The 26,503-nt window shown below is 42.4% G+C and overlaps 1 protein-coding gene and 1 long non-coding RNA gene across 10 annotated transcripts in view; one reads left to right on the forward strand and one right to left on the reverse strand.

Moving 5' to 3' along the window:
* Positions 1–3,904, reverse strand: part of LOC123570841 (uncharacterized) — a 39,906-nt gene extending 36,002 nt beyond the window's left edge. The window contains exon 1 of the long non-coding RNA XR_006695054.3: positions 3,645–3,904. This is a non-coding gene — a long non-coding RNA (uncharacterized lncRNA). The remainder of the gene's footprint in view (positions 1–3,644) is intronic.
* A 45-nt stretch (positions 3,905–3,949) lies between these two features.
* MTMR1 (myotubularin related protein 1) overlaps positions 3,950–26,503 on the forward strand; it is a 77,898-nt gene continuing 55,344 nt past the window's right edge. For 4 of the 9 annotated variants that reach the window (XR_006695051.1, XR_012429794.1, XM_045383184.2 and 1 more), the window contains exons 1-3: positions 3,950–4,234; positions 9,732–9,837; positions 25,426–25,449. Coding sequence is in view for 6 of the 9 variants with exons in the window: in XM_045383184.2 (XP_045239119.1) it covers positions 4,083–4,234; positions 9,732–9,837; positions 25,426–25,449 (282 nt within the window). In the remaining 3 variants the exon portion in view is untranslated. Of the gene's footprint in view, positions 4,235–9,731; positions 9,838–25,425; positions 25,450–26,024; positions 26,052–26,503 lie in introns of all 9 variants that reach the window. The other 5 variants (XM_045383185.2, XM_045383189.2, XM_045383186.2 and 2 more) reach the window with 4 other exon arrangements.

A 26,503-nucleotide genomic window follows, 5' to 3' on the forward strand; every position in this document is an offset into this window, starting at 1 on the left:
CTGTCACCCAGGCTGGAATGCAGTGGCACGATCTCAGCTCACTGCAACCTTTGCCTCCTGGGTTCAAGCGATTCTCCTACCTCAGCCTCCCGAGTAGCTGGGATTATAGACACACACCACCATGCCTGACTAATTTTTGTATTTTTAGTAGAGATGGGCTTTCGCCACTTTGGCCAGGCTGGTCTTGAACTCCTGACCTCAGGTGATCTGCCCACCTTGGCCTCCCAAAGTGCTAGGATTACACGCGTGAGCCACCACGCCCAGCCGATACCACCTCTTAATGTAAGAGTGGCAAGTTTGCACTGCAGAACAGCATGCCACTCTGTGGAGACTGGGGTTCAGGATGCAGATCCAAGCTATTGCTGTGGCTGCTGATTTTGCTGTGAATAATAAACTGTCTTTGTTTTGGACCCACAGGCTTTATATTTTCTCTCAGAGTGTTAGAATGTGGTGATCAACTAAACTTTCAGCTTGCCAGCAGGGTAAAATCTTAGATTATAACAGCTTCTGACCTACTACTGTGGAGTACCCTCCTTGGAGTGTGGCTATGATTTGTGCATGGATTCCGACAGCTGAATGGGGAAGGGAGTACCCTCCTTGGAGTGTGGCTATGATTTGTGCATGGATTCCGACAGCTGAATGGGGAAGGGAGCTGAACAGGTAAGGGATTACTTCTCTGGATCATTCATCAAGAGCAATGCTTGGGTGCTCTATTGCTGCACAAAAAATCACCCCAAAACCTAGTGGCTTAAAGCCATAATTTATTAGTTTCCACAAATCTGTTAGTCAATTGTATGATTCACCAGCTTCATGTGGTGTTTGCTAGGCCACCGGAATGACTGAAAGACTTGAAATGGCCTCACTCGCTTAGCTGGCAGTTAGTGCTGGCTTCTGGCCATGATGCCTGGGGAACTCAGCTAGGGCTGTTGCCTGAGAGCTTTGGTTCTCTTCCATATGGGCCTCCCCCTGTGGCGGCTTGGGCTTCCTCAGAGTATGGCAGCTGACTTCCAAGAAGGAGTATGCACAGAAACCAAACTGGAAGCGCAAACCCCTTAAGGGTTAGCCTTGGAAATTACACAGCATCACCTCTGCTACATTCTACTGGTCAAAGGGGTTACAGGGCCAGTCCACATTCAAGGAGAGGGTAAACAGAACCCACCTCTTGATGTGTGAGTGGTAAGGTCACCTTGCAAAAGAGTGTGTGGGATGGGGGATACTATTACAGCTGTCTTTGGAAGCACAATCTATCAAATGGACATAGATGGGGGACTATACAATAGTATTTCTCCAAGTGCAGTAAGCCCTGCATCAGAATCATGGGAGCTTTTGCTGAAAATGCAGACTGGGGCTGATTCTTGCACACTAACATTTGAGATCTGCTGAGCTGCAGAACAAAGCCCAAACTTGTTGGCCTACCAGTCCAGATCCTCACTTACCTTGTCTGACTTTATGCTCCAGTAACACTCAATTTCTTGGCATTCTCTTACACATAATAAGCTATTTAACCTACAGATATGGTTTCGATGCTTGTGCCCTCCAAATCTCATGTTGAAATGTGAGCCCTAATGTTGGAGTTGGGGCTGAACAGGAGGTGTCTGGGTTGTGAACTGGATTGTGAACATCCTGAGGGTGGCCCCTCAGGAATGGCTTTGTGGCCTCCCTGTGGTAATGAGTGAATCCTCGTTCTACGAGTTCATGCAAGAGCTAGTTGTTTAAGAGTCTGGTGCCTCCCTCACATTTCACTTGCTCCTTCTCTCACCATGTGACATGCCTGTTCCCTCTTCGCCTTCTACCGTGATTGTAAGCTTGCTGAGGCCCTTACCAGAAGCAGATGCCAGCACAATGCTTCTTGTACAGTCTGCAGAACTGTGAGCAAAAATAAACTTCTTTTCTTTATAAATTACCAGGTCTCTGGTATTCCTTTATAGCAAAGCAAAACAGATTAATATACCTACTAATCCACACCTGTGCCCATAACTGTGCCTTCTGCCTGGAATAACTTGACTCCTTTGCCTCATCAAGGATTTACTCATCTTTGAAGATTCAGTTTTATGTCACCTTTTTGGGGAAGTTTTCCTGACCTCCTCTTCTCCTATGGATTGGGGTAGGTGTTCCACTCCTGTGCAACCGTCCCCATTATAGCACTTGCCAACTTGTAATGTCATTGTTAATTTGTCTGTCCCCTTCACTGGATTGTGAACATCTTAGGCAGGGATATGTCAGATTCATCTCTGTCCTCTAAATCCCAAGTGTACTTAACTGAATTGAAAGTATGATAGTGTCACAGTGAATTCCTCTTTGACCTAATCTTTCTTGAAGAATATGGTACTTAAAATATGCTTAAAGTTGCACTGTTTTCTTTCTGACAATTCTCAGCACAGCTAAGATGCTTGCAGCTACTTGTAACAAAATACCCAACTAAAAGTGGGTGTCTTAGCGTGCTCAGGCTGCCAAAACAAAATACCATAGACTGGGTGGCTTAAACAACAGAAATTTATTTTCTCACAACTCTGGAGGCTGGAAAGTCCAAGATTAAGGGTCCAGCAGGGACCTAGTAAGGGCTCTGTTCCTGGCTTGCAGATGGCCACCTTCTTGCTGTGTACTCACACGGCCTTTTCTCAGTGTGCGCATGAGTGCATGACATCAAGCTCTCTGGTGACCCTTCTTAAAAAGCACCAGTTCCATCAGACTAGAGCTTGGCCCTCATGACCTAATTGCCTCTCAAAGACCCCATCTCCAAACACCATCACACAGGGAGTTAGGGCTTCAACATATGGACTTCAGGGGGATGAAAACATTCAGTCCGTAACAGTGGGCTAACCGTTTGATTTAATAATTTTAGAAAGCCAGCAACCTGCAGTAGGTGATTCTCCAGTGGGAGATAGGAGGTATTATTGTCTGGGGATCTTCCTTTCCTTCCTCCTAGCCCTCCTCACTCTGTCATCTTCTTAACCCAGGCTCACCTCCTCTTGTGAGTAAGATGGCTGTTGGGGCTTCAGGCATCATATCCTCAAAGTTCAGTTTGAAGTTATTAAGCTGGTAGGGCAGGATGGGTCTGGGATGGGCATGAGTAACTCCCTGTCTGCAGGTCTGCCTTTTAACAGTGAGCGAATTGTTCCCTTTATATCTCCTTTGCCAGACCTGGGTCATAGGACTCCTGTCTACACCCAGAGCAATCACAGGCAAAGAGGCTTAATCATGAGCCACACACCCATTTCCAACTTAATCGGGGTGAGGTGAGAGGGGATGAGCTGTTGGATATTCGAACCCACACAAAATGAGCAAGGAAATAAATCTAGCCCAGAAAGCCAATGTCCTAAACGCCTCACCAAGATATTGGCTTGATTTTCATAGCAGTGATTTTTAATCAACAGAAGTTAAATGTTGGTCTTAACATAAACCATGGGCGGAAGCTCCGAGGGCGGCATCAGAACACTTGGTTGCCCTACAGATGGCAAGGAGGTGGGTTTGTGGCGGCGGGGTGGGGGGGAGGGCGCGGGAGAATGGAGGGAAGAATGGGGTGGGGAGGAATTGCTATAATGCACGGAATTGCTCGTGCTTCAAGATGTCAAGACCGAAGGAGCTTGAGCTGTCCTATACCTTTTCTGGGAAGGACAACTGAGGGGGGGAATCATTTTTAATACCTGAATGTCTTCAAACTTCTTTTTACACCCCACGTCTCTGCAGTCAACCCGGTGTAACTACAGAGCGAAGCACGCTACGCATAATCCGTTTGGGGATTCCGAACCCCAGTGGCTCTGTACGCACCCAGGTCGCTGGAACAGGAGGTCCCAGACCCCCGCTCCAAGGCTTCGCGGGCGAGCGCCCAGGTGGGGCTGGGCGAGGTGGGGGTTCCCGGCGCCGACCTCGCGCACCGCCCTCCCCGCCCCCGCTCCCGCCCCCCGACCCCCGCGCGCGCGGCCTTGTGGGTAACGCGGGGCCGCCAGGTGACAGCTAATGGCGGCGGCCGCCTGAGGCGGGCGGGCGGTAGAGCAGGCGGCAGGAGGCCAGCGGCGAAACCTTCCCGGCCGCCGCTCCTGTCCCGACGGCGGCTTCCCCAAGGCGGCAGGACTCGGCGCGCCATGGACAGGCCGGCGGCGGCGGCAGTGGCGGCGGCGGGCTGCGAGGGCGGCGGGGGCCCGAACCCGGGGCCGGCGGGCGGCAGGAGGCCTCCTCGGGCCGCGGGGGGCGCCGCCGCCGGCTCCCGGCAGCCCAGCGTGGAGACCCTGGACAGGTAAGCGGGGCCCCGGGCCGCCCCGGCCTCTCGCGCCCCGCTCCCGAGTGCCCCGCGCGAGGCCTGCCCGCCCCCTCCCCGGGCGCCGCGCAGGGCCTGGCCGAGGCGGGGTGGGCTGCCCCTCTTCATCCATCCCCTCCGGCCTCTCCTCCCCCAAACCCCCGGAAACCTCAGCGCCCCATCCGGGGGCTGCCGCCCTCGGACCTGCTGCGGGCCGCGCACCTGGCTCACTTCCGCCCCGAGAGCCCCAGCTCCTGGATCCCCGGGAGGGGCTTCGCAGCTGTCAAACCACTTCCCGCGCCGCCACCTGCTGCCCTTGGCGACCGCTTGGCTGTCCCTGCCCAGGTCACCAATCCTCTTGGGAGGGAGATCCCAGCCGGGCTCTCCTCTTTTAGCATCACCTTGCTTCGTGTGGTTTTAAGACCCCAATTCCGCTGTGGCTGCTTGGGGTCTTTGATGGGGGATTGGGAGTAGGGACGGGGAGATGGGACCCCGCGGGCGTGGGAGCTGGTGCAGATCGAGGCAAAAATCCGAGATGGAAAACGTCCAAACTGCTCAGGAAGCAAGAAAACAGAACGGTTTACTTTCAGTTCTTCACACTTTGAGGGAACCAGTTTATTGTTTTCATGAACACACAGGCAAGCCTACTGCTACTGAGGCAGCTGCAGAACTAAGAGAAATCAGAAACATAAAGTGACCGTGTCTAGCTGGGAGGGGCCACCCCATCCTCCGACGACAAGGGATGGCCTATCCTGTAACCCGGAACATCCAGTTTTCCCACAACTTGGCCATGTCTCTGACACCAGAGTGCACTCAGGCAGCATGCACTGCTGTAATGTAACTGAGTCAGTTTTACATGCCCATTCTTGCCTGTCCTGGTCATACCATTGTGCCAAACTTTTGGGAGTTTCCAAAAGCGCAGAAACAAGAAACATTCCCTTCACCTTTGTTTCTACCTCAGTGTAATTACAATATATTTTAATAAATTACCCAAGTGGTTAGTGTCACTGAAAACCAGTCACAGCTAAGACAACACTTGAAATGGTGAGGACTCCACACATCTGCAAATATTCAACCATACACGAGGTCTGGGCGATTCAGAGAATAGCACAACACGGCTTTTGCTGTCTTACCATTTTGCTAGGCTTACCATCTAGTGGAGAATACAAACCAACCAACAGTGGAAATCGAATGTGATAAATGAGATAGGTGGTAGAGGCGAACACAGAAGTACTCAGGATGGGCATGCATCAGAATCATTTAAGGAGCCAAAGGAGACCAGAATGTGTCACCCCCAAATATGCCTCATCTTCTGGTTTCCTTCAGAGATTTTGATGATCAGGGAAAGCCTGAGAAAGGTGACATTTGAGTAATGCCCCCTAAGAGGCGAGGGATCCAGCCATACAGATACCTGGGGTCAGTGATAGTATTCTATTCAGAGGCCTGTGCAAAGCCCTTGAGGTGAGTGTGAGCCAAGTGTTCCTAGATCAGCAAGGAGACTAGGTGTCACTAGCAAGGAAGGAGCTAGAGACAAGTAAGGGATGACGTTAGAGAAGTCACAGAGCCAGATGGTGGAGAGCCTCAGAGACCATGGGGAGTCATTGGGGACTTTGTGCAGAGGAGTGACATAATCTGTTGTAGATTTCAGTAGGCTCTCCATGGTGCTATGTGGACAATAGAGTGAAAGGGGAAGGAGTTGAAGCGGAGACTGGCAGTAGGAGGCTATCGTAGTAAGCCAAGTGAGATGGTGGCTCAGGCCAGAGTGGAGCGGAGGAGGGGAGAAGTGGTCAGATTCTAGATGTAATTTGAAGGCCTGCAGGGTAGAGCCAATGGGGTTTGCTGAAGAGTGGTTGTTTGGTATGAGAGAAGAATCTGGGAGAGTTCCAGAACTTTAGCTTGTGGGAAAATTGTGTTGCTGAGATGGAGAAGTCTCTCTAAGATGGAGCAGGGTTAGAAAATAGCAGGCTCTTCGCTCTGGACATATTAATTTTGAGATGCCAATTATATGTCCCAGAATAGATGTCAAAGATATAGTTGTTCTATCTGAGCCTGGAGTTCGGGGTTGTCTGAGCTGGAGATTCAAAGTGGGGAGTCATGGGCTTATAGGTGAGGCTTAAATACATGAGGCACGTGGAGTTCACAGAAGAATTGATGAGGGTCTGGAAAGGAGAGTTGGACTAGGAATAGGGCTGGGTGGATTTTCAAGATACTTACCAGGTAAGAGTGACCCGACATGGTGACCATTCAGATGTGAGGGGGGAATGCTGGGTGGGCTTCAAGACAAACCTCAGCTTTCTAGCATGTGGGGGAAGGGTAACTGGCTGTGCTGCACCCTGAGTTAGGAAACACAGGAGCGGAGTAGGTTGTGGGGCTGAGCGGCTGATGCTGGTTTAGACAGGTTGAATTAGCAGGGTCTCTGGGCCAAACTAGTGGACGTGTCTTGTAGGAACATCAGCATTGAGATCAGGAGAGTCTAGTTTGGAGAAACAGAGCTGGGAGCCTCCAGCCTGTAAGTAGTTACTGGCACCAGGAGTATAGAGGGCAATTGCACAGACTACAGAGAAGGGGTGGGGGAGGAATCATGGCCTCCTTTCTCAGTTCTGTCATCTCAACAAGCTCAGATTCACAGTTTTCTTTGAAGAGTGACCTCTAGAATGGAACCTGGCTCTATGGGTGGGACTTGGCCATGTCCCTTGGACTATGGAGCCTTCACTTCTGCTCTGAATACTGTAATTAATAATGAGGAAGCTGTGGTCCTGTAAGAGGATGTGTCTTGCCAAAGATCATGGAGTTAGCTGGTGACAGAAGCAGGACTCATGTCCAGGCCTCCTGTCTGCTAGCCCACTATGTTTCACTGTGCGTAACTACATTGGCCAGGATGCTTCTGGTTGCAGGTGACAGAAACCACCGTTCAATCTAGCTTAAGCCAAATGAGATGTCCTGGCTCACAGAACTGCTCCAGATAGGAGGAGAGATGGCCACAGGCACAGTTGAGGCCAGGATTGCAAACGGTGTTGTCGGGACTCCCCATCTCTCTCTCTCTCTTTTTTCCCCTCACTTTTTAATCCCTGTGAGTTCCTTAAGATGGTAGGGGTGGGGTGGGGTGGGAAGTGGCCTCCAGCAGCTCTGGATGCAGATCCATGTATTTCAGGATCCAAGAGGAAAGCCTGGGATTGGCTGGTCCTAGGTAACTCACCTACAAGTGGGAGCAGGTGGAGGAAGGGGTCAGCCTTCTTCTCCACTTTCCCCCACAGAAGCCTATGATGTGGGGAAGGGCAGTTCCCCAAAGTAAAGAGGAGGGTCCTTATCAGAAGAAGGGGGAAGGCATGCTGGGCAGGTGGTAATAACAGGTCACACTCACGCTCAGCAGTTGGGTTTCTGCAGTTTCTTCCTGTGTTTGCAACTGGTGGGTGCCGACAGAAAAAGGCATTATGACAGGCAAAGTATGATATACGCGGGAATGAAAGTGACTTAACCTTTAAGAAGGAAACAAATTTCTCTCTTTTCCCTCCTTCTCCCCCTCAGGTCGAAATTGTGGTATATAGATTCCTGGCATGTGATAGGAGTTTCTGCTCGTTCAGTATTTTCAACCACACAGATAACCTCTGGTGTGTTTTGATCAGAGACTGCAATTTGGATCACTAGCACAGAACTTCCATTTTCTTTATTTTACTCTTTGGGTCATTTTCCATATTGCCTGGGGATTCCAGGTGTTTCTGTCCTTCAGATACATGAGTGTGGGTTTAATCAGTGATGTGATTTTTTTAAAAGGCCTGAAACATTCTTTACAGTGAAAGCTACCTGCAAGGTAAACTTTTGTCAGTATTCTTAGCCTTCTAGCTTGATTTCTTAGTATTTTGCCAAATTGTGAGAGGAACCCGGCCTCTGGGGGCAATTGTTAAATCTCTCACTGCCTAGTTGGCTTATGTGGTCTTTTAGGTCAGGTGAGTACAGCCTGACCACTTGCCAGTCATGTGACCTGGGGCAAAACTGGGCCTTAATTTTTTCATCTGTAAAATGGGTCACTGTGAGGCTGGGCAAGGCTACATGTGTGAAAATGCTTTGATGCCTCAGAGCTCTGTGGGAGTGAAAGATGACATTTTCTTTGCATTGCTGTGTTTTCATATAAAGCGGTTGGCTCGCATCTGTGCTGCTGGCTTCAGTGCAGTGAGTCAGTCACTATTCGTTGTTCCATGTCCTGTTGAGGACAGCTACTTTCTCACAGGGCATGTCACCTCTGTGCCTCAATTTTCTCTCCTCAAAGACAAGTTGGCTAGTCCCTGTTCTGCCTTCTCATCACACCATGGTTGTGAGGCTCTGATATAATAAAAACCATTTGTGCTTGTAATCCCAGCACTTTGGGAGGCCAAGGCAGGCGGATCACCTGAGGTCAGGAGTTCGAGACCAGCCTGGCCAACACGGTGAAAACCCATATCTACTAAAAAATACAAAAATTAGCCAGGCATGATGGCACACGCCTGTAATCCCAGCTACTAGGGAGGCCGAGGCAGGAGAATTGCTTGAACCCGGAAGGGCGAAGGTTGCAGTGGGCCAAGATCGTGCCACTGCACTCCAGCCTGGGTGACAGAGCAAGACTCTGTCTCAAAAAAAAAAAAAAAGAAAAGAAATAAAAAATAAAAACCATTTGTAAGTTGTCAAAGCACTTACAGAAGTGTAAGGTATTGTTAATACTACACAGAGAATATCATTTTTCTAGGCTGTAATTTATAAATCTCATGATTTTCTTCTGAGTCACTTTACTTCACTCAAAAGTATACTATTTTCTAGATTTAAAACTACCAACATGAAATTAATTGAATGTTTGAAAAGCCTATGCTGTAAGATAAATATTTCACATATTTCTCCCGGGTGGGTGCGGTGGCTCATGCCTGTAATCCTAGCACTTTGGGAGGCTAAGGCGGGTGGATCACTTGAGCCAGGAATTCAAGACTAGCCTGGGAAACATGGCAAAACCCTGTCTACACACACACACACACACACACACACACACACACACACACACACGCCGGACATGGTGGCATGTGCCTGTAGTCCTAGCTACATGGGAGGCTGAGGTGGGAGGATCTCTTGAACATGGAAGGTTGCAGTGAGCCGAGATTGCGCCACTGCACTCCAGCCTGGGCGACAGAGTGAGACCCCATCTCAAAAAAAAAAAAAAAAAAAAAAGGATTTCTTCTGTATAATTTTAATAGAGTAAAATTCCATTAAATGGTAGAGAATAGTAAGCTTAACTAACACCTAGAATCTTCAACTTTTTTTGAGAAAATTGGGTGATTCATTTAAAATTAACCTGGAACCTAATCTTATTTCCTAGTTGTCAGTTGCTATTTCAGTTCTTAGATTAAATGTAAAGGTAACCAAAGAGTCTAGTTAGTTCATCTAAAAAAAGAAGTATTATCATATTCCTATTCAGTGCTAGTTTTTTCACTGAGATCCTATGATATAATGTTTTGTAATCCATGCTATTTTTTTTTAGTCCTACAGGGTCACATGTTGAATGGTGTAAACAGCTTATAGCTGCTACAATTTCTAGTCAGATTTCAGGTTCAGTGACATCAGAAAATGTATCCAGAGATTACAAGGTAAGCAACATTGAGTGCTTAATTCATTTTCAGTATGCTAAGTAGCCAAGAAGCTTTGCAGTTTTAATTCAAGTGAACCGTTGGCCCTTTGATGCAACACGGCCATTTGCTCGAGAATAAGGACGAAAGGTTCTCTGTTGTTAGATCTAAAATGTAGAAGAGAAATTTTACCAGTATCCAGTACATATAGTTTTGTAATTGAGAGGAGAAGCTGTCTTTAGATGACGATGATTCTTTTAAAAATCAAGTTCCATTTTATAATAATAAATGCATATAGCTTCTTTGTTAGTATTGTGAGTTTCAGAAAATATCTTGATGTACAATACTTCCCTAACTTCACAATTTTTTAATGTATTATCTGTGAGTATTCAGCATTAACATGTGATACTAGAATGAATAAAAACCTTTCCAAAATCTCAAAAGAGTATTGTATGGGCAGCCTCATTTTTCAGTCCTTACTGAAGTGAAAATCTTTTTGTTTATTTTAAAAGTTAGATTCTCTGCTTATTCTAAATTTAAGTGATAAGCTCCTTGTCAGCAGAGACTAGGGCAGTTTTACTCACCACTGGCTTCCCAGGCGCAATCCTGGAGCATAATGGTTGCTCAATAAATATTGAATCAATTAACAAACCAAAAAAAATCGCTTGCTCCATCTTTGTTAAGGCTAAAGACTAACTTCGTTTTAACGTCAATAAACTATTAATAGGTACATTAAATGAAATCACATTTATATTTCAGTAGTGATGTTTGCCTAAATTGAGGTTTCTGTTTATTAGTAGCCATTTTTGCCTGCTAGTAAGAGATGATTGATTTTTCACAAGTGTGTGTAAAATGCATTTGATATCCCAGACTACCATTAGTTAACAATCTCTCAAAATCATGGTCCTTGCCAGATATCAAATCTTACAAATATCAAGAATTACAGTAAAGATCCTAATTAATTCTTAGTAGATGCTCCCAGGAGCTTTATCTTCAGTTTCTCTTTAGAGCTCATAGGGTAATAACAAGGGCAGAAACAGGCTCAGGAGGCCAACTAATTGAGATTTGGCTATGGTGCTGTCTCTTGCTTCATCCAAACTGGCAGATGCTGTTGATTATGCCTACCAAAGGAAGGCATAGCTGTGGATTACCAGAAATTGGATAATCTGCCCAGCTAGAAGACAGTATATTTCTTAATAGTTTTTCCTGCTATCTGGTGTTCATGTTTGCCCATAAAAGAGCAGCTAGGGCTCCTGGACCTTAAAACCTGGCCGGGCAAACACACTGTTTCCAGGTGGGAGAAGCATTTTTTGCATCACCGATGCGTGAATGACTGGTCACTGACCAGCTGCGGATTGCACCAGTTCCAGTTGCCCTATTGCCTGCACCTTAGCTGAGAAACTGCCTGCTGAGAGACTTAAGAACCCATATTAGCAGAGAATAGCTGCCACACCTTGGGGTGATTTTCTTTATGGACAATTATGAGTTAACTGTAATGTTTTCATTAAGATTGAATAGTTGTGGCCGGGCGCGGTGGCTCAAGCCTGTAATCCCAGCACTTTGGGAGGCCGAGACGGGCGGATCACAAGGTCAGGAGATCGAGACCATCCTGGCTAACACAGTGAAACCCCGTCTCTACTAAAAATACAAAAACTTAGCCGGGCAAGGTGGCAGGCGCCTGTAGTCCCAGCTACTCGGGAGGCTGAGGCAGGAGAATGGCGTGAACCCGGGAGGCGGAGCTTGCAGTGAGCTGAGATCCGGCCACTGCACTCCAGCCTGGGTGACAGAGCGAGACTCCGTCTCAAAAAAAAAAAAAAAAAAAAGATTGAATAGTTGTTAGTGTTGTGTGTGTCCTATAAAAGATTGGATGTCGACTGTGTGCATAGCTTTCTAACATTACATGAATAGATCAGACTGAATCTGTACTTTAACATGAAGCAACTAAGTTTTTTCAATCTTAGTCTATTTACAAATTTTGTGTAGCAGAATTAGCTCATGTTGGAATGGTTGAACAGATGGTATTCAGAAAAAATAAGGCTTTCTTTCTTTTGGAAATTAAGTTCCTACATCAGATCATAGCTAAAGTCTTTGATGAATTATTGTAAGGGAGCATGTTTTATAATTGTCTTTGTTATATTTGCCCTGTAGCTAAATCTGAAAAGTTGGTGTTAAATTTATAATTCAGGGGTTGTTACACTTTCTTCAAGGAGAGGTTTTTTTAATATAATAAATACATAAAATATTTCTAAACCACAAAGATAATTGTACATGCTCCCTATAAAGTAGTTCTTAAAATCAGGGTAACCAAAATGGGCCTTTGGGACCCTGCTGGCATGGGAGCTATTGCATGGGGTTGACCCTGATGATCCAGATAAAGTTCCTTGAGGATTTAAGTTGCAGTCATCAGTTGATATTTGAAATTATCTATTGTGTAAGTGTCTTATTTGAAATACACACTTAATTTGGGGGCTAATTTATTATAGATTAAACTCAACGTCAGTAATTAAATGGGAGCAGATGTTTATATGGAGCAGAGCACTTGGCATCTTATTTTAAATGCTGATTGTCTTCTGAGTTGTAACAGGCTGTCGAGAATGGTTCTATGTCATCATCATCATCATCAACCCTCTAACATATATAAGCTCTGTGGTTTTGTAATGCTTTTTGACATGTCATCCATTTAAGCCTTAAAACAACCCAGTGAACCTGGGTGTGGTGGCCTGTAGTCTCAGCTACTTGGAAGGCTAAGATGGGAGGATCACTTGAGTCCAGGAATTCAAGGCTGCAGTGTGCTGTGATCGCATTTGTGAAAAGCCAATGCATTCTAGCTTGGACAACATAGAGATATCCTGCTTCTTTAAAAAAGTCCATTGAGGTAGCTATTATTACAATCATCATTTAACAGATGAGGAAACCAAGGCCTAGAGAGATGAAATGACTTGCTTAGGGTCATACAGTTAGACTTGGGATTTGAACTCAAGTCATCCTATTGAAAAACTAGAGTGATTTTAAGATTTTGTCCCACCCCATTCCCATCCACTGCTTTTCATTCTTTATTTTTTCTTCTTTTTCTTCTTCTTCTTCTTCTTTTTTTTTTTTTAATAGAGATGGGGTCTCACTATGTTGCCCAGGCTGGTCTTGAACTCCTGGGCTCAAGTGATCCTCCCACCTCGGCCTCCCAAAGTGCTGGGATTACAGGTGTCAGCCACCACACCTGGCCTCATCCACTGTTTTTCAAAATGTGACCCTTGGGTCTTCCGAAAACAGCATTCCCTGGAGTACCTGTAAAAATGCAGCTTCCTGGGCTCCATTTCAGATTTACTGAATCAGAGTCTCTGAGGCAAGGAAACAAGGGTCTCATATATTTCTTATGCACGATAAAATCTGAAAGCCTAGGCTTCCTGAGTTTATATCTGTTGAAATTGGTGATTGGACCCTGTATTTCTGGTGTGTTACTAAGAATCTGAATAATTAGCAACTCAGATATTGGAGAATAATTATTTTATTATTTACTCATATCATAAATTGTCAGCCCAGGGTCAGCTCATCTAAAGTACAGAATATCGCTGGTATCACATGAGATGAGTTTAGACAGTATGTCCATGGACATATTTTAGTAGCTATGTAATTATTTTCTTGTGTATTAGAAAAATCAGCACATCAGGCTTGTGATTTAGTGGATGTTATGGCTTAGAGCAGGCAAAGTATTAAAAAGGAGTTGATTTTAAATCAATATAAAGATAAGTATAAAATTAGTATGGGCAGTTTGCAGATACAGCAAACCAAACTTGTTGAGGTGGTATGTGAAATGGTAAGTTTGGCAAGCATTGTCCCAGCTGAAAGAGTGGATAGCTATTATACTGAATTGTGGGGCAGCTAAATTAATAAATGCCTGATTTAATACTGAGTCATCCTGAAGACTGGCCTGATAATTAAGACTATTAGACAAAATGTAATAAAATATTTGTTTTGCTTGTCCCCCCTCCACTACCAACTCAATTGCTTTCATTTTTACTAGGCTAACAAATGGTAAAAAATCTCTCTTGAATTTGTCAGAAATTTTAAGAACAAAATTCGAATGTAATCTGTAGATTAGATGAAATAATACAGTTACAAATGGAAACATTTTTAGAAACTATTGGTAGAAGTGACATAGTTGATCACAGCTTCCATTGTTTGGAAAGTAGGACTAGGCTATGAAAAGAGAACATGATGGGGTGGTATAAACAATATTGGTTAGCTTGTGACCTTGTATAGTCTCTCAGGCTCAGTTTCCTTATCTGGAAGGATAAAGGGGCTTGGATTAGATTATTCACCTCTAAAATGCCTTTCTTGGTAGAACATTATTCAATTGTGTTCAAAAGAATTTGATTTGGGCCAGCTTTATGAAAATTAGGACACTATAGTTTTATTATTATTATTATTATTATACTTTAAGTTCTAGGGTACATGTGCACAACGTGCAGGTTTGTTACATATGTATACATGTGCCATGTTGGTGTGCTGCATCCATTAACTCATCATTTCCATTAGGTATATCTCCTAATGCTATCCCTCCCCCCCACTCCCAACAATAGGACCCGGTGTGTGATGTTCCCCTTCCTGAGGACACTATAGTTTTAATGTGATCATCTTCCTTCCTCTTGCTTCATCATTATCATCACCTCTTTTCTGTTCTCCTTCCCTCACCCACACACACACAGTAGCTATATCTCTTCTCTAAACATTCTGAAGAAAAATGAGAAAATGGAGATGACCTTGTACTAAGTTTAATCATTGGATAGGATAGTACAGTAATTACATTTGGAGGGAAGTCGAAGGCAGAGTATAGGAAAGGCTTCATTATGCTTGAGCTGAGTCTTGGTTAACATTTCTTAAATTGGGCCCTAGTCTATGAAAAGGGAAGCTTTAGCATGAACTTTCGAAGTCTATGTCTGTAATCTATAGCCTGGCCTCGTGACTTATAAATCAGAGGTTGCAAACTCAGATGCCTTCATGGGACAGTTCACAAATCTAGGCAGACATGGAGGAGTGCTGTAGAGAACTGGAGAGTACAGAATGCCCACCTAACAGCAAATAATTTTTTTAAAAAAACCTATGGTACCATAGGCCTCCAGTTTGTAACCACTGTAATAGATACAAGAGTGCTATCCTATCATTGTTTTTGTGGGAAATAATTATTTCTTAAAAATGTTAAGATTTAGACTTCTGTTTCTGGAAAAACTGGAAGCAAATATATTTTCTCTTATTCTTCTTACTAAGTACAACTGAAAACCTTGGATATTATCTACAAAATAAACATAAGAATACTCTGAAAGGTAGAAAAGGCAGACTAGCTAGGGACCTCAAGACCCAGGGAATGACATGGTTGTGAGTTTCCTGGGGTTGTTTTTGCCACATATGTCCCAGACTCATTGCTGAAGAAACCAGTAAGTCAGAAATGCCAACAGGCGCAGATAAGAAAGGCCTACTCTGTCTAGCCAGAGGACCAGGAAAGGGGCACCTAGCAAAAAGAAAACACACTAACTACTCTACTCCAGCCAAACACCACAGAAAAAAATTATGACCCACACCCACCCCACCAACAAAGCCAGTTGGGAGAGCCTGATTTCCACCCTTGCCAGGCTATACTGAGGCATACCAACTCCCTGGAGTGGTGGTGGTATTAGGGGAGACCTGGTGAAGCGTCATGACTTTCACTGTCATCTATTGTTAGGCAGGTTGCCCCTTCTAGTGTGGTGTCAGTAGAGGCCGTATCAAGGGCAACAATGAGGCACCCCTTTTTCTCTCAGCCAGGGAGGTTTCTGTGGAAGCCTAGGTGGGAGCTAGAACTCTCACCCCTGCTCAGCAGTAATGAGGAGCCCTCCACTCTGCAGTGTCAGTGGAGGCTGAGTAGGGAACCTGGACTCCTACCCCTATCTAGAAGTAATGAAGTAGTACCCCTCTTCTCTTGGAGCAGTGTCAGAGGAAGCCAGCTTAAACAGAAGGTTTGAATAAGATCCAGAGTCTTAAAACATAATGCCTCAAATGTGCAGATGTTAATGAAAAATCACTCGTTATACTGAGAATGAGGAAGATCTCAAACTGAATGAAAAAAGAGAATCAACAGATGTCAAAACTGAGATGATAGAGATGTTAGATTTTAAAGAAGTCATCATAAAATTGCTTTTTTGTAAGCAATAAGCAGTTACAGATACGCTTGAAACAAACAATGAAAAAAAAAAAGTTTCCACAAAGAAATGTAAGAGACAAAGAAGAACCAGATGGAAATTTTAAAACTAGAAAATACAATAAATGAAATAAACTCAAAGGATAGGTTCAACACCATAATAGAGAGGACAGACAAAAAGAATCTGTGAACTTGAAAATCGAACAATAGAAATTACCCAATTTGAGTAACAGAGATAAATGAACAGAGCCTCAGGGACTTGTGGGAGTATAACAAAAGATCTAACACTTATGTCATCAAAGTCCCAAAGGAGAGAGAGGGGATGGGGCTGAAAAAGCACCTGAAGAAGTAATGACTGAAAGCTCCCCAAATTTGGCAAAACACGTAAGCCTACAGATTCAAGAAGCTGAGTGAATCCCAAATGAGAGAAATCCCCCCAAATGCACACAAAGACACATTATAGTCAAATTTCTGAAAACTGAAAACAAAGAAAAAAATATTGAAAGTAGTAAGAGAAATAACACTTTACCTATAAGGAAAATTAATTCTAATGACAGTGGATTTTTCATCAGAAACCATGAAGGTCAGAAGGAAGTGGCACAACATTTTTCAAGTGCTGAAAGAAAAAAGTCAACCATGTAAAAATATGCTACAGGAATGAAGAGGAAATCAAGACATTTTCAGATGAAGGAAAACTGGAAGAGAAGTTGTCACTAGCGTACCTATCCTAAAAGAATGGCTAAAGAAAGTTCTCTGAACAGAAAGGAAGCAATAAAAGGAGGAATCCTGAGACACCAGGAAGGAAGAAAGAACACAGCAAAAAAACCTCCTAAAACTAATAAGTGAGTTTAGCAAGGTCACAAGACAAATATATATAAGATTAATATATAAAAGTCAGTTGCATTTCTATGTACTAGCAACATGTGGAGACCAAAATTAAAAACACAGTGCCATTTACATTAGTATTATAACAATGAAATACTTAGGTATTGTCTTAGTCCTTTTTCTGCTGCTGTAACAGAATGCCACAGACTGGGTAATTTGCAAAGAAAATAAATGTACTACTTTCAGTTCTAGAGGCTAGGAAGTCCAAGTATGAGGGGTGATCATCTGGTCAGGGCCTTCCTGCTGCGTCATGACACGGCAGGAGACATCACATGGCAAGATAGAGCAAACCTGCTAGCTCAGATCTCTCTTCTTATAAAGTCACCAGTCCCGTCATGGAAGCCCTACCCTGATGACCATATCTAATCCCAATTACTTTCCAAAGGCCCTACCTTCAATAAACATGAATTTGGGGATTTGGTTTCCAATACATGAAATTTAGGGGACGTGTTCGAACCCCTACAGTGGCTGTACCATTTTACATTCCCTCCAACAGTACACAAGGGTTCTAATTTCTTGATGTTCTTGCCAACACTTGTTATTTGTGATGTTTGTGGTTTTTGTTGTTGCTGTTGAGATGTAGGAGTTTTTTGTTTTGTTTTTTTTTGTTTTTTATGTTCTGGATATTAATACCTTGCCAGAGATGTGATTTGCAAATATTTTCTTATGAAATTTTGGGGATGTATTCCAACCATAGCAAGTATAAATCTAATAAGACATGAACAGGACTCATATGCTGAAAACTATCAAATATTGATTAAAGAAATCAAAGAAGATCTAAATTAATGGATACATACAGCATTGTTCATGTATTTGGATGATTCAATATAGGAAAAATGTCACTTCTCCCCTAATTGATATACACATTTAGCACAATTCCTATCAAAATCCCAGAAAGATTTTTTGTAGATATAGATTTAAAACTTATATGGAAAGGCAAAGGAACTGAAGTAGCTGAAACAATTTTGAAGAATAAAGTGGGAAGAATCAGTCTAAATGACTTCAAGACATGTCGTATAGGTACAGTAATCAAGACTATGGCAGAGGTACAGACACACAGATCAATGGAACAGAGCAGAGAACCTACAAGTCATCCCACAGAAATATGCTCAACTGATTTTTTTTTCCACCAAGACATGAAAACAATTTAATGGTTGAAAGATAGACTTTTCAACAAATGCTGCTGGAGTAATTGGACATCTGTAGACAAACAAAAAACCTTGATCTAAGTCTCACATCTTATACAAAAATTATCTCAAAATGAATCACAAACTTAAAAGTATAAAACTTTTAGAGAAAAAAGAAAACCTTAAGGATCTGGGGCTAGGTAAATCATTCTTCTTAAACTTTACACCAAAAGCACAATCCATAAAAGGAAAAATTGATCAAAATGTAAAACCTTTTGCTCTATGAAAGACTCTGTTAAGATGAAAAGACAAGCTACAGAGTGGAAGAAAATAGATGCATACCTCATATCTGACAGATGACTAGTATTTAGAATATATAAGGAATATTTGAAACTCGACAGTAAAACCATCAAACCATCCAATTAGAAAATGAGCAAAAAATATGAAGCATCTCAACAAAGAGGATATACACATGGCAGGTAAGCACGTGAAAAGACGTTCAGGATCATTTCTCAATAGGGGAATGTAAATTAAAGTCACAGTGAGATATCACTACATCCTATTGGAATGGTTAGAAATTTTTGAAAAGTGACACCACCAAATGTGGAGAACCAGATTATTCACTGATTGCTGATGGGAATGTAAAATGGTACAGCCACTCTGGAAAACAGTCTGGCAGTTTCTTAAAAACGAAATGTGCACCTGCCATATGACCGAACAATTGTACTCCTGGGCATTTGTCCAAGACAAATTAAATCTTATGTTTGCATAAAAACCTGTACATGAATGTTTTTAACAATTTTATTCATAATCGCCAAAAACTGGAACCCACCCAGATGTTCTTCATCAGGTGTATTGTTAAACAAATTGTAGTACATCCATGCTATGAACTATATTACTCAGCAATAAAAAGAAATAATGATACACACAAGCAACTTGGATGAATCTTAAAGGAATTACGTGAGTAAAATAATGACAGTACCAAAAGGTTACATACTGTATGACTTCATTTATATGACATTCTTCAAATGGCAAAATGATAGAAATAAAGATAGATGAGTGGTTGCCAGGGGCCAAGAAGAGAGGAAAGCAGGGAGGGGAGTAAGATGTGGCTATAAAAGGTTAACAGTAGAGTTCATTGTAGTGATGACATTTTTCTGCATCTTGATTGTAATCAATGCCAATATCCTGGTTCTGATATTGTACTATAGTTTTGTAATATGCTACGATTGAGGAAATTGGGTGACTGGTACATGGAATCTGTATTATTTCTCACAACTGCATGTGGTTTTACAATTATCCCAAAATTTAAAGTTTAATTTTAAAAGTCAAGATTTTTAGACTGCTGAATGATTCTATATTGCATGTAAAAATTTGTATCATTGTATTTATAACAACTGAAAAATACAGTTATGCTAAAAAAGATGTTAGAAGTTATTATGTTTCTTATAATAAATTTAGTTAACAGCAAGAATATCAACAATTATCCTTCTATTAGTCAATTAACAATATATTCATTACTTTTGTAAATGGAAATTGGGCCAGCATACTTCAGCCAGGATAGAAACGAACAGCTCATTTGCCACATTTTATGGTGGGCCTTAAGAGTGATTGTTTCAGTCAAGATTTGACAAAGGTATCAGGTAAGGTTTAGGTGTGGCTAATTTCCCAAAAACCAGGGTTGTACTTTTTTTTTTTTCTTTTTTGGAGATAGGGTCTTGCTCTGTTGCCCAGGTTGGAGTGCAGTGGCACCATCAAGGCTCACTGCAGCTTTGACCTCCTAGGCTCAAGTGATCCTCCCGCCTTGGCCTCCTGAGTAGCTGGGACTACAGGCATGCGTCACCACATCCAGCTAATTTTTATTTTTTGTAGAGATGGGGTCTCCTTATGTTACCTGGGCTGGTCTCGGACTCCTGGACTCAAGCAGTCCTTCTGCCTTGGCCTCCCAAAGTACTGGGAAGCCAAGGTGTAAGCCACTGCACCTGGCCCAAGGGTTGTATTTTGATGATGATGTTAAAAAATGTATTGGGAAGACTATTTTAGATTTTTATTGGCCTGCATAGACTTCTGTTTATTGAGGCTTCAGTAAACATGCTTAGTTTTACTAGAGCAAGAACCGTCTCCTCCTGACTGACAGTCCCAACTTCTTAGCAGAGTAAAACCTTTTTTTTTAAAATACGTATTTTGTAGCAATCTGATTGCTAAAGCAAAAATATTTATAGACTTTATGCCTAAGGCAGAAAATAGTGGAGTTTTTACTCCAATATTACAATGTTTTATTGAGAAGAAGCCTCTTAGGGGCATAAGTTCAAAGACAACTAGTTTATAAAAAAGCTGATATTTATTTGACTTAGAATTTTCTCATGTGCTTTATCCAAAAGATAAAATTTAGAGTCAGAACACTTCACCTTGAATCCCAGCCCCGTAACTAACAAGCTGCCTAACAAGTTAGTTGACCTTGTTGAGTCTCAGTGTCTTCATCTGTATAATGGGTATTAAAACAGAGATTGAATATATTAAATGAGGTGACATATGGATGGAACACAAATGCTCATTTACTGTACGCTATTACTCTACAAAAATATAATGTGTAAGAACAAATACAAGAGGAGTGTGTTGTCATTGCTGAACACTACTCCACTTCCAGAAACATGATGTGAGTACCTATTATGTGCAAGGGGCTGGGCTGGGCTGGGCTGCATGGAGTTCATAGTCAGGCAAAGAGACACAGAAAATTGCAGTACAGGTTGGCCTGTGGTAAGTGTTAAAATAGACATGTAAACAAGTTGTGGTGGAAGGAGAGAGCAGGGCAGAGTAGGGCATTCTGGGAGTTAAGGGTCTTTGTCAGCCCCCTCAAAAAGCGAAACAGATTTAGGTGGGGCTGTGTTGGGGTCAGGAGCATGCTTGCTAAAGCCAGCCAGCTTTGGTTTGAATCCCTGCTGTGCTGCCGCTGGCTGTATGGCCTAGGGCAAGTTACCATGCCTCTCACTGCCTCAGTTCTCTTGTTTGTCATATGGGTGGCTGGGAGGGTTGAGCTAACTCATAAAGCATTTAGTACTGTACCTGGTGTAATAGTAAGCCTTCAGTAACTGCTTGTTATTATTTGTAGTACTAGTACTGGCTGCATTTGAAAACTTTCTGAAATACTTTCACACTTTGGGGATTTCAGGGTGTCAACTGTTACCTTATCAAGAATTAAAACTGGAGCCAAACAGTTTAGACCAAAGTATCAGCTTTATTCATTGACCAAAGTTGGCTGGGAGGGGCTGATTTAGGTGGGCTGCCTCGTTCATCATTCTAGAGTTAAACATGTGCACCCAAAGGTCGCCCTGGACAACTGCAGCCAATCTCTCCGGGCAGGGCCCACATAGGTGAAATCTCCACAGGCTTGGAAGACCAGGCTATACTCTCAGGGTCTCTCTGGCAGGCAGATCCTAGAAGGGCAAAGTATACTGGCTCCCTTACCCAAGTCCACCCAAAGCAAGTGGTCAACAGAAGCCCTCACCTCACTGCTTGGGAGTGCCCTGAAGGACAGAGGAAGGGAGTTTTACTCCCAACACAAACTTTCACACAAATTTGAATTTTGTTACTTTTTCTTGATTTAGTGAAAGCCATTTAGAGCACGACAAGGGCCAGTAACATTAACTTTGGCGCTGTATGCTTGCTTTCTTAAATAGATTAAGATCACTATCAACTTTTTTGGCACCTTCTCATAGGTTCTTGACATGTTTAGGAGTTGAGGGAGGGGATGTGGGGTATGTGAAAATAGTTGTGGCACAAGTTGGGGCAGCTGAGACTCGTCAACTGGAAAAGGTTACTTATCCACCCCAGGTACAATTGTCTTAACTGATTTAACCCTGCCAACAATCTGCAAGGGGTGCACTCAACATCTCCCATTTAGAGAAGAGGAGACTAAGATTCCAAGCGGGGGGTGTGGCTCGCCTGAGGTCCTGTGGCCAGTAAGTAGGTGCTGGAGCTGGGAGTTCACTCTGGAGTGTGTTCTTTTAACCACTATGCCGATTTATCTCCCTTAGCCTCAGTTTGAGAGATGTTTTCTTTAGTCTTCTAATGAAGCCTAGATACCCCGAATCCTTGGGAGTTGGGAACTGGTAGGGTCCTGGCAGTCATCCCATAGACTCCCCTCATTTTATGTGTCGAAAGTGAGACCCAGAATGCAGGCATTAGGAAGCTGTGTATCATCAGCGAGAGCTGGCTTCCAGGCCTCCTGGCTTACAACTTATTCTCCTATGACTTCCATCAGAATCACATTTAAGAAGAAAATGAAGCTCTGTGCATGTGTCTGAAATGGCTTATTTCAGGAGAGGGACATGGTGATCCAGAGAAAACATAATAGGTATCAACTGAGAGACTTTTGGGTAAGCCTCCATTGACCTTCTCCTCCCCAACAATACCAAGAACACTGAGGATTTCATGGCAGTAGGCAAAGAATTATGTGAGTTTAAAAGCAGATTATCATCTCACCCCTTTGCACCCTTTTTCAAGTTAGTTTCTCCTTCTAGTGGCAAAGGCCTATTGACAAGGAGTTATAACTCCCATATATGAGGTTTGTGTTAGGCTGTTCTCACATTGCTACAAAGAAATACCCGAGACTGGGTAATTTGTAAAGACAAGAGGTTTACTGGGCTCACAGTTCTGCAGGTTTAACAGGAAGCATAGTGCTGGGATCTGCGTGGCTTCTGGGGAGGCCTCAGGAAGCTAACAATCATGGTGGAAAGCAAAGGAGATGCTGCTGTCTCACATGGCCAGAGTGGGAGCAAGGCAGCGGGAGGTGGCACACACTGTTAAATAACCAGATCTCAAAAGAATTCATTCACTAGCTCAAAGACAGTGCCCAGCCGTGAGAGATCCACCCCCATGACCCAAACACCTCCCACCAAGCCCCACTTCCAACATTGGGGATTAGAATCCAACACAAGATTAGAGGGGACAACGTCCAAATCATATCAAGGTTCAATTGCACAATTTGGTTCTGCAGTGGACAATATTTTCATAAAGATTTTATCGTGAATGTTATTTTTTAGTTTTCAGTTTTTACTATCAATTTATAGACAAAGCACCAAAACATTAATTGTAGTTACAGAATGGAGGTTGGGAGGTAGAGAGGTGGAGGAAGGGTTAGTGGTATTGATTTCTTCAAAAAACCTGAAGGGAGTTAAGAGCTATTTAACATTTGAGGAGTCAAAATAGGTTTAGGGCTGTAGTTTAAACGGTCTGACGATAGAGGCGCCATGCTGAGGCGGTATAGTAGAGTTGTTATGGGCACAAATCCGGAACTAGACTTCCGGGATTTAACTACTTGCTCTGCCACCTTGAACTCAGCCAGGTTACTTAAACTGCGCCTTGGTTTTCTTGTCAAAACATGGGACTAGTAATAGGTGTTTTTTTTGTTTGTTTTTGTTTTTGTTTTTGTTTTGTTTTGTTTGAGACAGAGTCTGGCTCTTGCCCAGGCTGGAGTGCAGTGGTGTGATCTCGGCTCACTGCAACCTCCGCCTCCCAGGTTCAAGTGATTCTCCTGCCTCAACCTCCCAAGTAGGTGGGATTACAGGTGCCTGCCACCACGCCTGGCTAATTTTTTGTATTTTTAGTAGAGATGGGGTTTCACCATGTTGGTCAGGCTGGTCTTGAACTCCTGACTTCAAGTGATCCACTTGCCTCAGCCTCCCAAAGTGCTGGGATTACAGGTGTGAGCCACTGCGCCCGTCCATAATAGTTTTTATCTTATGAGGTTGTTCTGAGAATAAAATGAGTTAATACAGTGCTTAGAAGAGTATCTGAAACATAAAAATCATGAGTGTTTTTTATGATGCAGCAGCTGCTGAAGGAAAACAAAAGAACTCAAAATTAGCATTTCAATCAACAGAGATTGGGAAGAGGGAGGTAGTAGTTCGAGAGTTAATTTTCTCATCTTTTAAAATGGGAGGTTAATAGACACTGTTTAAAGTTGACAAATCAAGAAATGGAAGCATAACTATCACAATGGAAGCAATTCTCAGAATTAAAAATAGATCTAGTTAAGTGTGGTTATTACTGGGGAATGAAGCTCTGAGAGACTTACTATTTTGAGGTTTTTATTACCATAAGCATATACTACTTTTATTTATTACCAAATTTCTTGATGTGTAGTTAACAAATGATAAACCTCAAATATTTAAAGTATGCAATTTGATAAGCTTTGACATAAATACAGACATGTTAAGCCATCACCACAATTAAGGTAAACATATCCATCCTCCCACAAAAAGACAAATTTAAGCTTCTTAGTCTGAATACTCTGTGTTTAGTAACTTATGTATAGACTTTGTCTTTTAGCTATACCATCACTTAATTCAGATACCTTTTAATGACTTCAAAGATTATTTTAATGATAATACAGTGATTTTTTTGAATCTGTGTCATGTGATCTTATGCATCCTGAGTGAAACCGTAAAGCTAGTAAGAACCTCCAGTGATTCTTTTCTGATGATTTGTTTTCATAGAACATTCAGTGGTCAGAAGATAGGATTTCCAACTTTGGAATGGGGAACACAGATGGTTAAAATCTTCCCAGGCTATTACAACTATTTGCTTTTTAAAAATTCCTGCCATTCCTTCTGACCAGGGCTTTCTGAATGTGTATGCTGCATGTTCAATTAGGATTCACAGGCCTCAGGCACAACAAGAATGTTGTTGCTAAAATCAATGTCCTTGCTGAATAAAACTGGGCTTTCCCTCCCCTCCAGGAACAGCCACTTACCTCTTCCCGCCTGGAGCTCCCCTTTGGCCATGCAGCTGGTGCTGGGGCGGGGAGCAGGCACCCTCCTCTCAGTGGCGGCCACATCGGGGAGTTTAATTCTGGAGTCCCAAATATGAATTGGAAATGTAATTTCAATAGAAACCAGGTTAAGCTTTGCAGTTAACTCAGCTTTATGATACCATCAATGCAGTATAGCTGAGCTGTGCTTGCTCTGGGTCCAAGGTGGGGATTTCTGTGGTTTTTTGGTTTTGTTTTCCTGGGCTGCTTTGGACATATAACTGCCTTTTTTTTTTTTTATCATTGGTTTTTTGAGGAAAATGCATTCAGTATTCCAAACGGAAACTAATGAACTTTTTGAACACAGCCTGTTCACAATAGCTTGTAATAGCACTTGACAGAAGGGGTTTTCGTTTAAGGTAATGTAGTTAGTCTTAGCCTAAGGGCGACACGTTTCTCCAAATCATAGACTTCCCTGAAAATTATAGGACAAATGTGTTAGGATTGATCTGATATCGAATGAAACTTAGAGGGCAAATGTGTTAGGATTGATCTTGTTGGTTTTACTTAGAGGATTATGATGTTTTTTAGGGAATGGGCTGTTGAACTTAATGGCATCTTTCACAGGTCAATAGTAACATGTCCATGATGATGATATTCTGTATTTTAACTAACAGGTTTTCAGGAGGCCTGATATAAGGGTAAGGATATTTGGCTTTCAGCAGATGGGCCTCCTACTTGTGTGTGTCTGTGCTTTATCGAACACTTAGTCTATTTAGTGTTCTTTACCTTCTCACTGGTTTTTATGAATCACTCAGATCAATTTGCTCTGCTGTGTTATAGCTTTAAGTGTTCACTAGAAACGCTTTATTTGTTACAATGTTTTTATGTGCAATAAAAGCCAATGTGTGTGAGGGCAGGATGCTAAAATTGTTACCAGTGTGCAATATTGACTTTTGTTGTACTACATGAATTATGACCAAATGGATATTCATGACTGGGGTTATAAGGCTAGGGCTACTGAGGTCTCTTTTAATCTTGTTTATTGTGTAATTCATGCTACAGAATTTAGCAACTAAAAAAAATGGTTAGTTGGCTGTCCTATCTAAGTAAGATTTCAAGTCATGTTTGTGTTTGCATGTTGAATCCAAAAAGCAGAAGTGCTAATCTTGAAGTTAAATCTAGCAAAATCAATCCCAGTTACTATTTTTTCAAATACAGATATAGTGGGTTACAGCTTATATTTTCCTCATGATTTTCCTTCCCTTTATTTCAGAATATTCATAAAGCAAGACAAAGATTGGTAATGTGCATGCATTTAACAGACAGAAAATTAACCTATTTCTATTCAAGGAAAACAATGTGGATTTTGATAGTATAATAACTTCAGTTTTAAAGTTTTAATCTTATTGAAGCCAACGAAGTAGTACAAAAATAAGCAAGTTAAGTCTTGTTATTCTAGTTGGTTTTCCTTTCTTTAGTCTTGTTTTCACCATGTTTTCTTTTGCTTATGAAAATCATTTTCTTTCATTGATTCACATTGTTAAATATTAGTGCTTGGCTTTACACTTGCATGAACTTTGAAATGTTGTATTTTTTGTTCATTGAGCTTTCTGTTTCTAAAAACTTAATGATTCAATTTTCTTTGTATTTAAAAAATGGAAATTTCAAAAAACTGGCTGCACTGAAAAATTACACTGCCTTGAAGTGTGCTAAACTATACCAACTGCACTGAATTCAATCTGATGATAGAGT

Source organism: Macaca fascicularis, chromosome X (assembly GCF_037993035.2).
Source record: "Macaca fascicularis isolate 582-1 chromosome X, T2T-MFA8v1.1".
Classification (NCBI taxonomy): domain Eukaryota; kingdom Metazoa; phylum Chordata; class Mammalia; order Primates; family Cercopithecidae; genus Macaca; species Macaca fascicularis.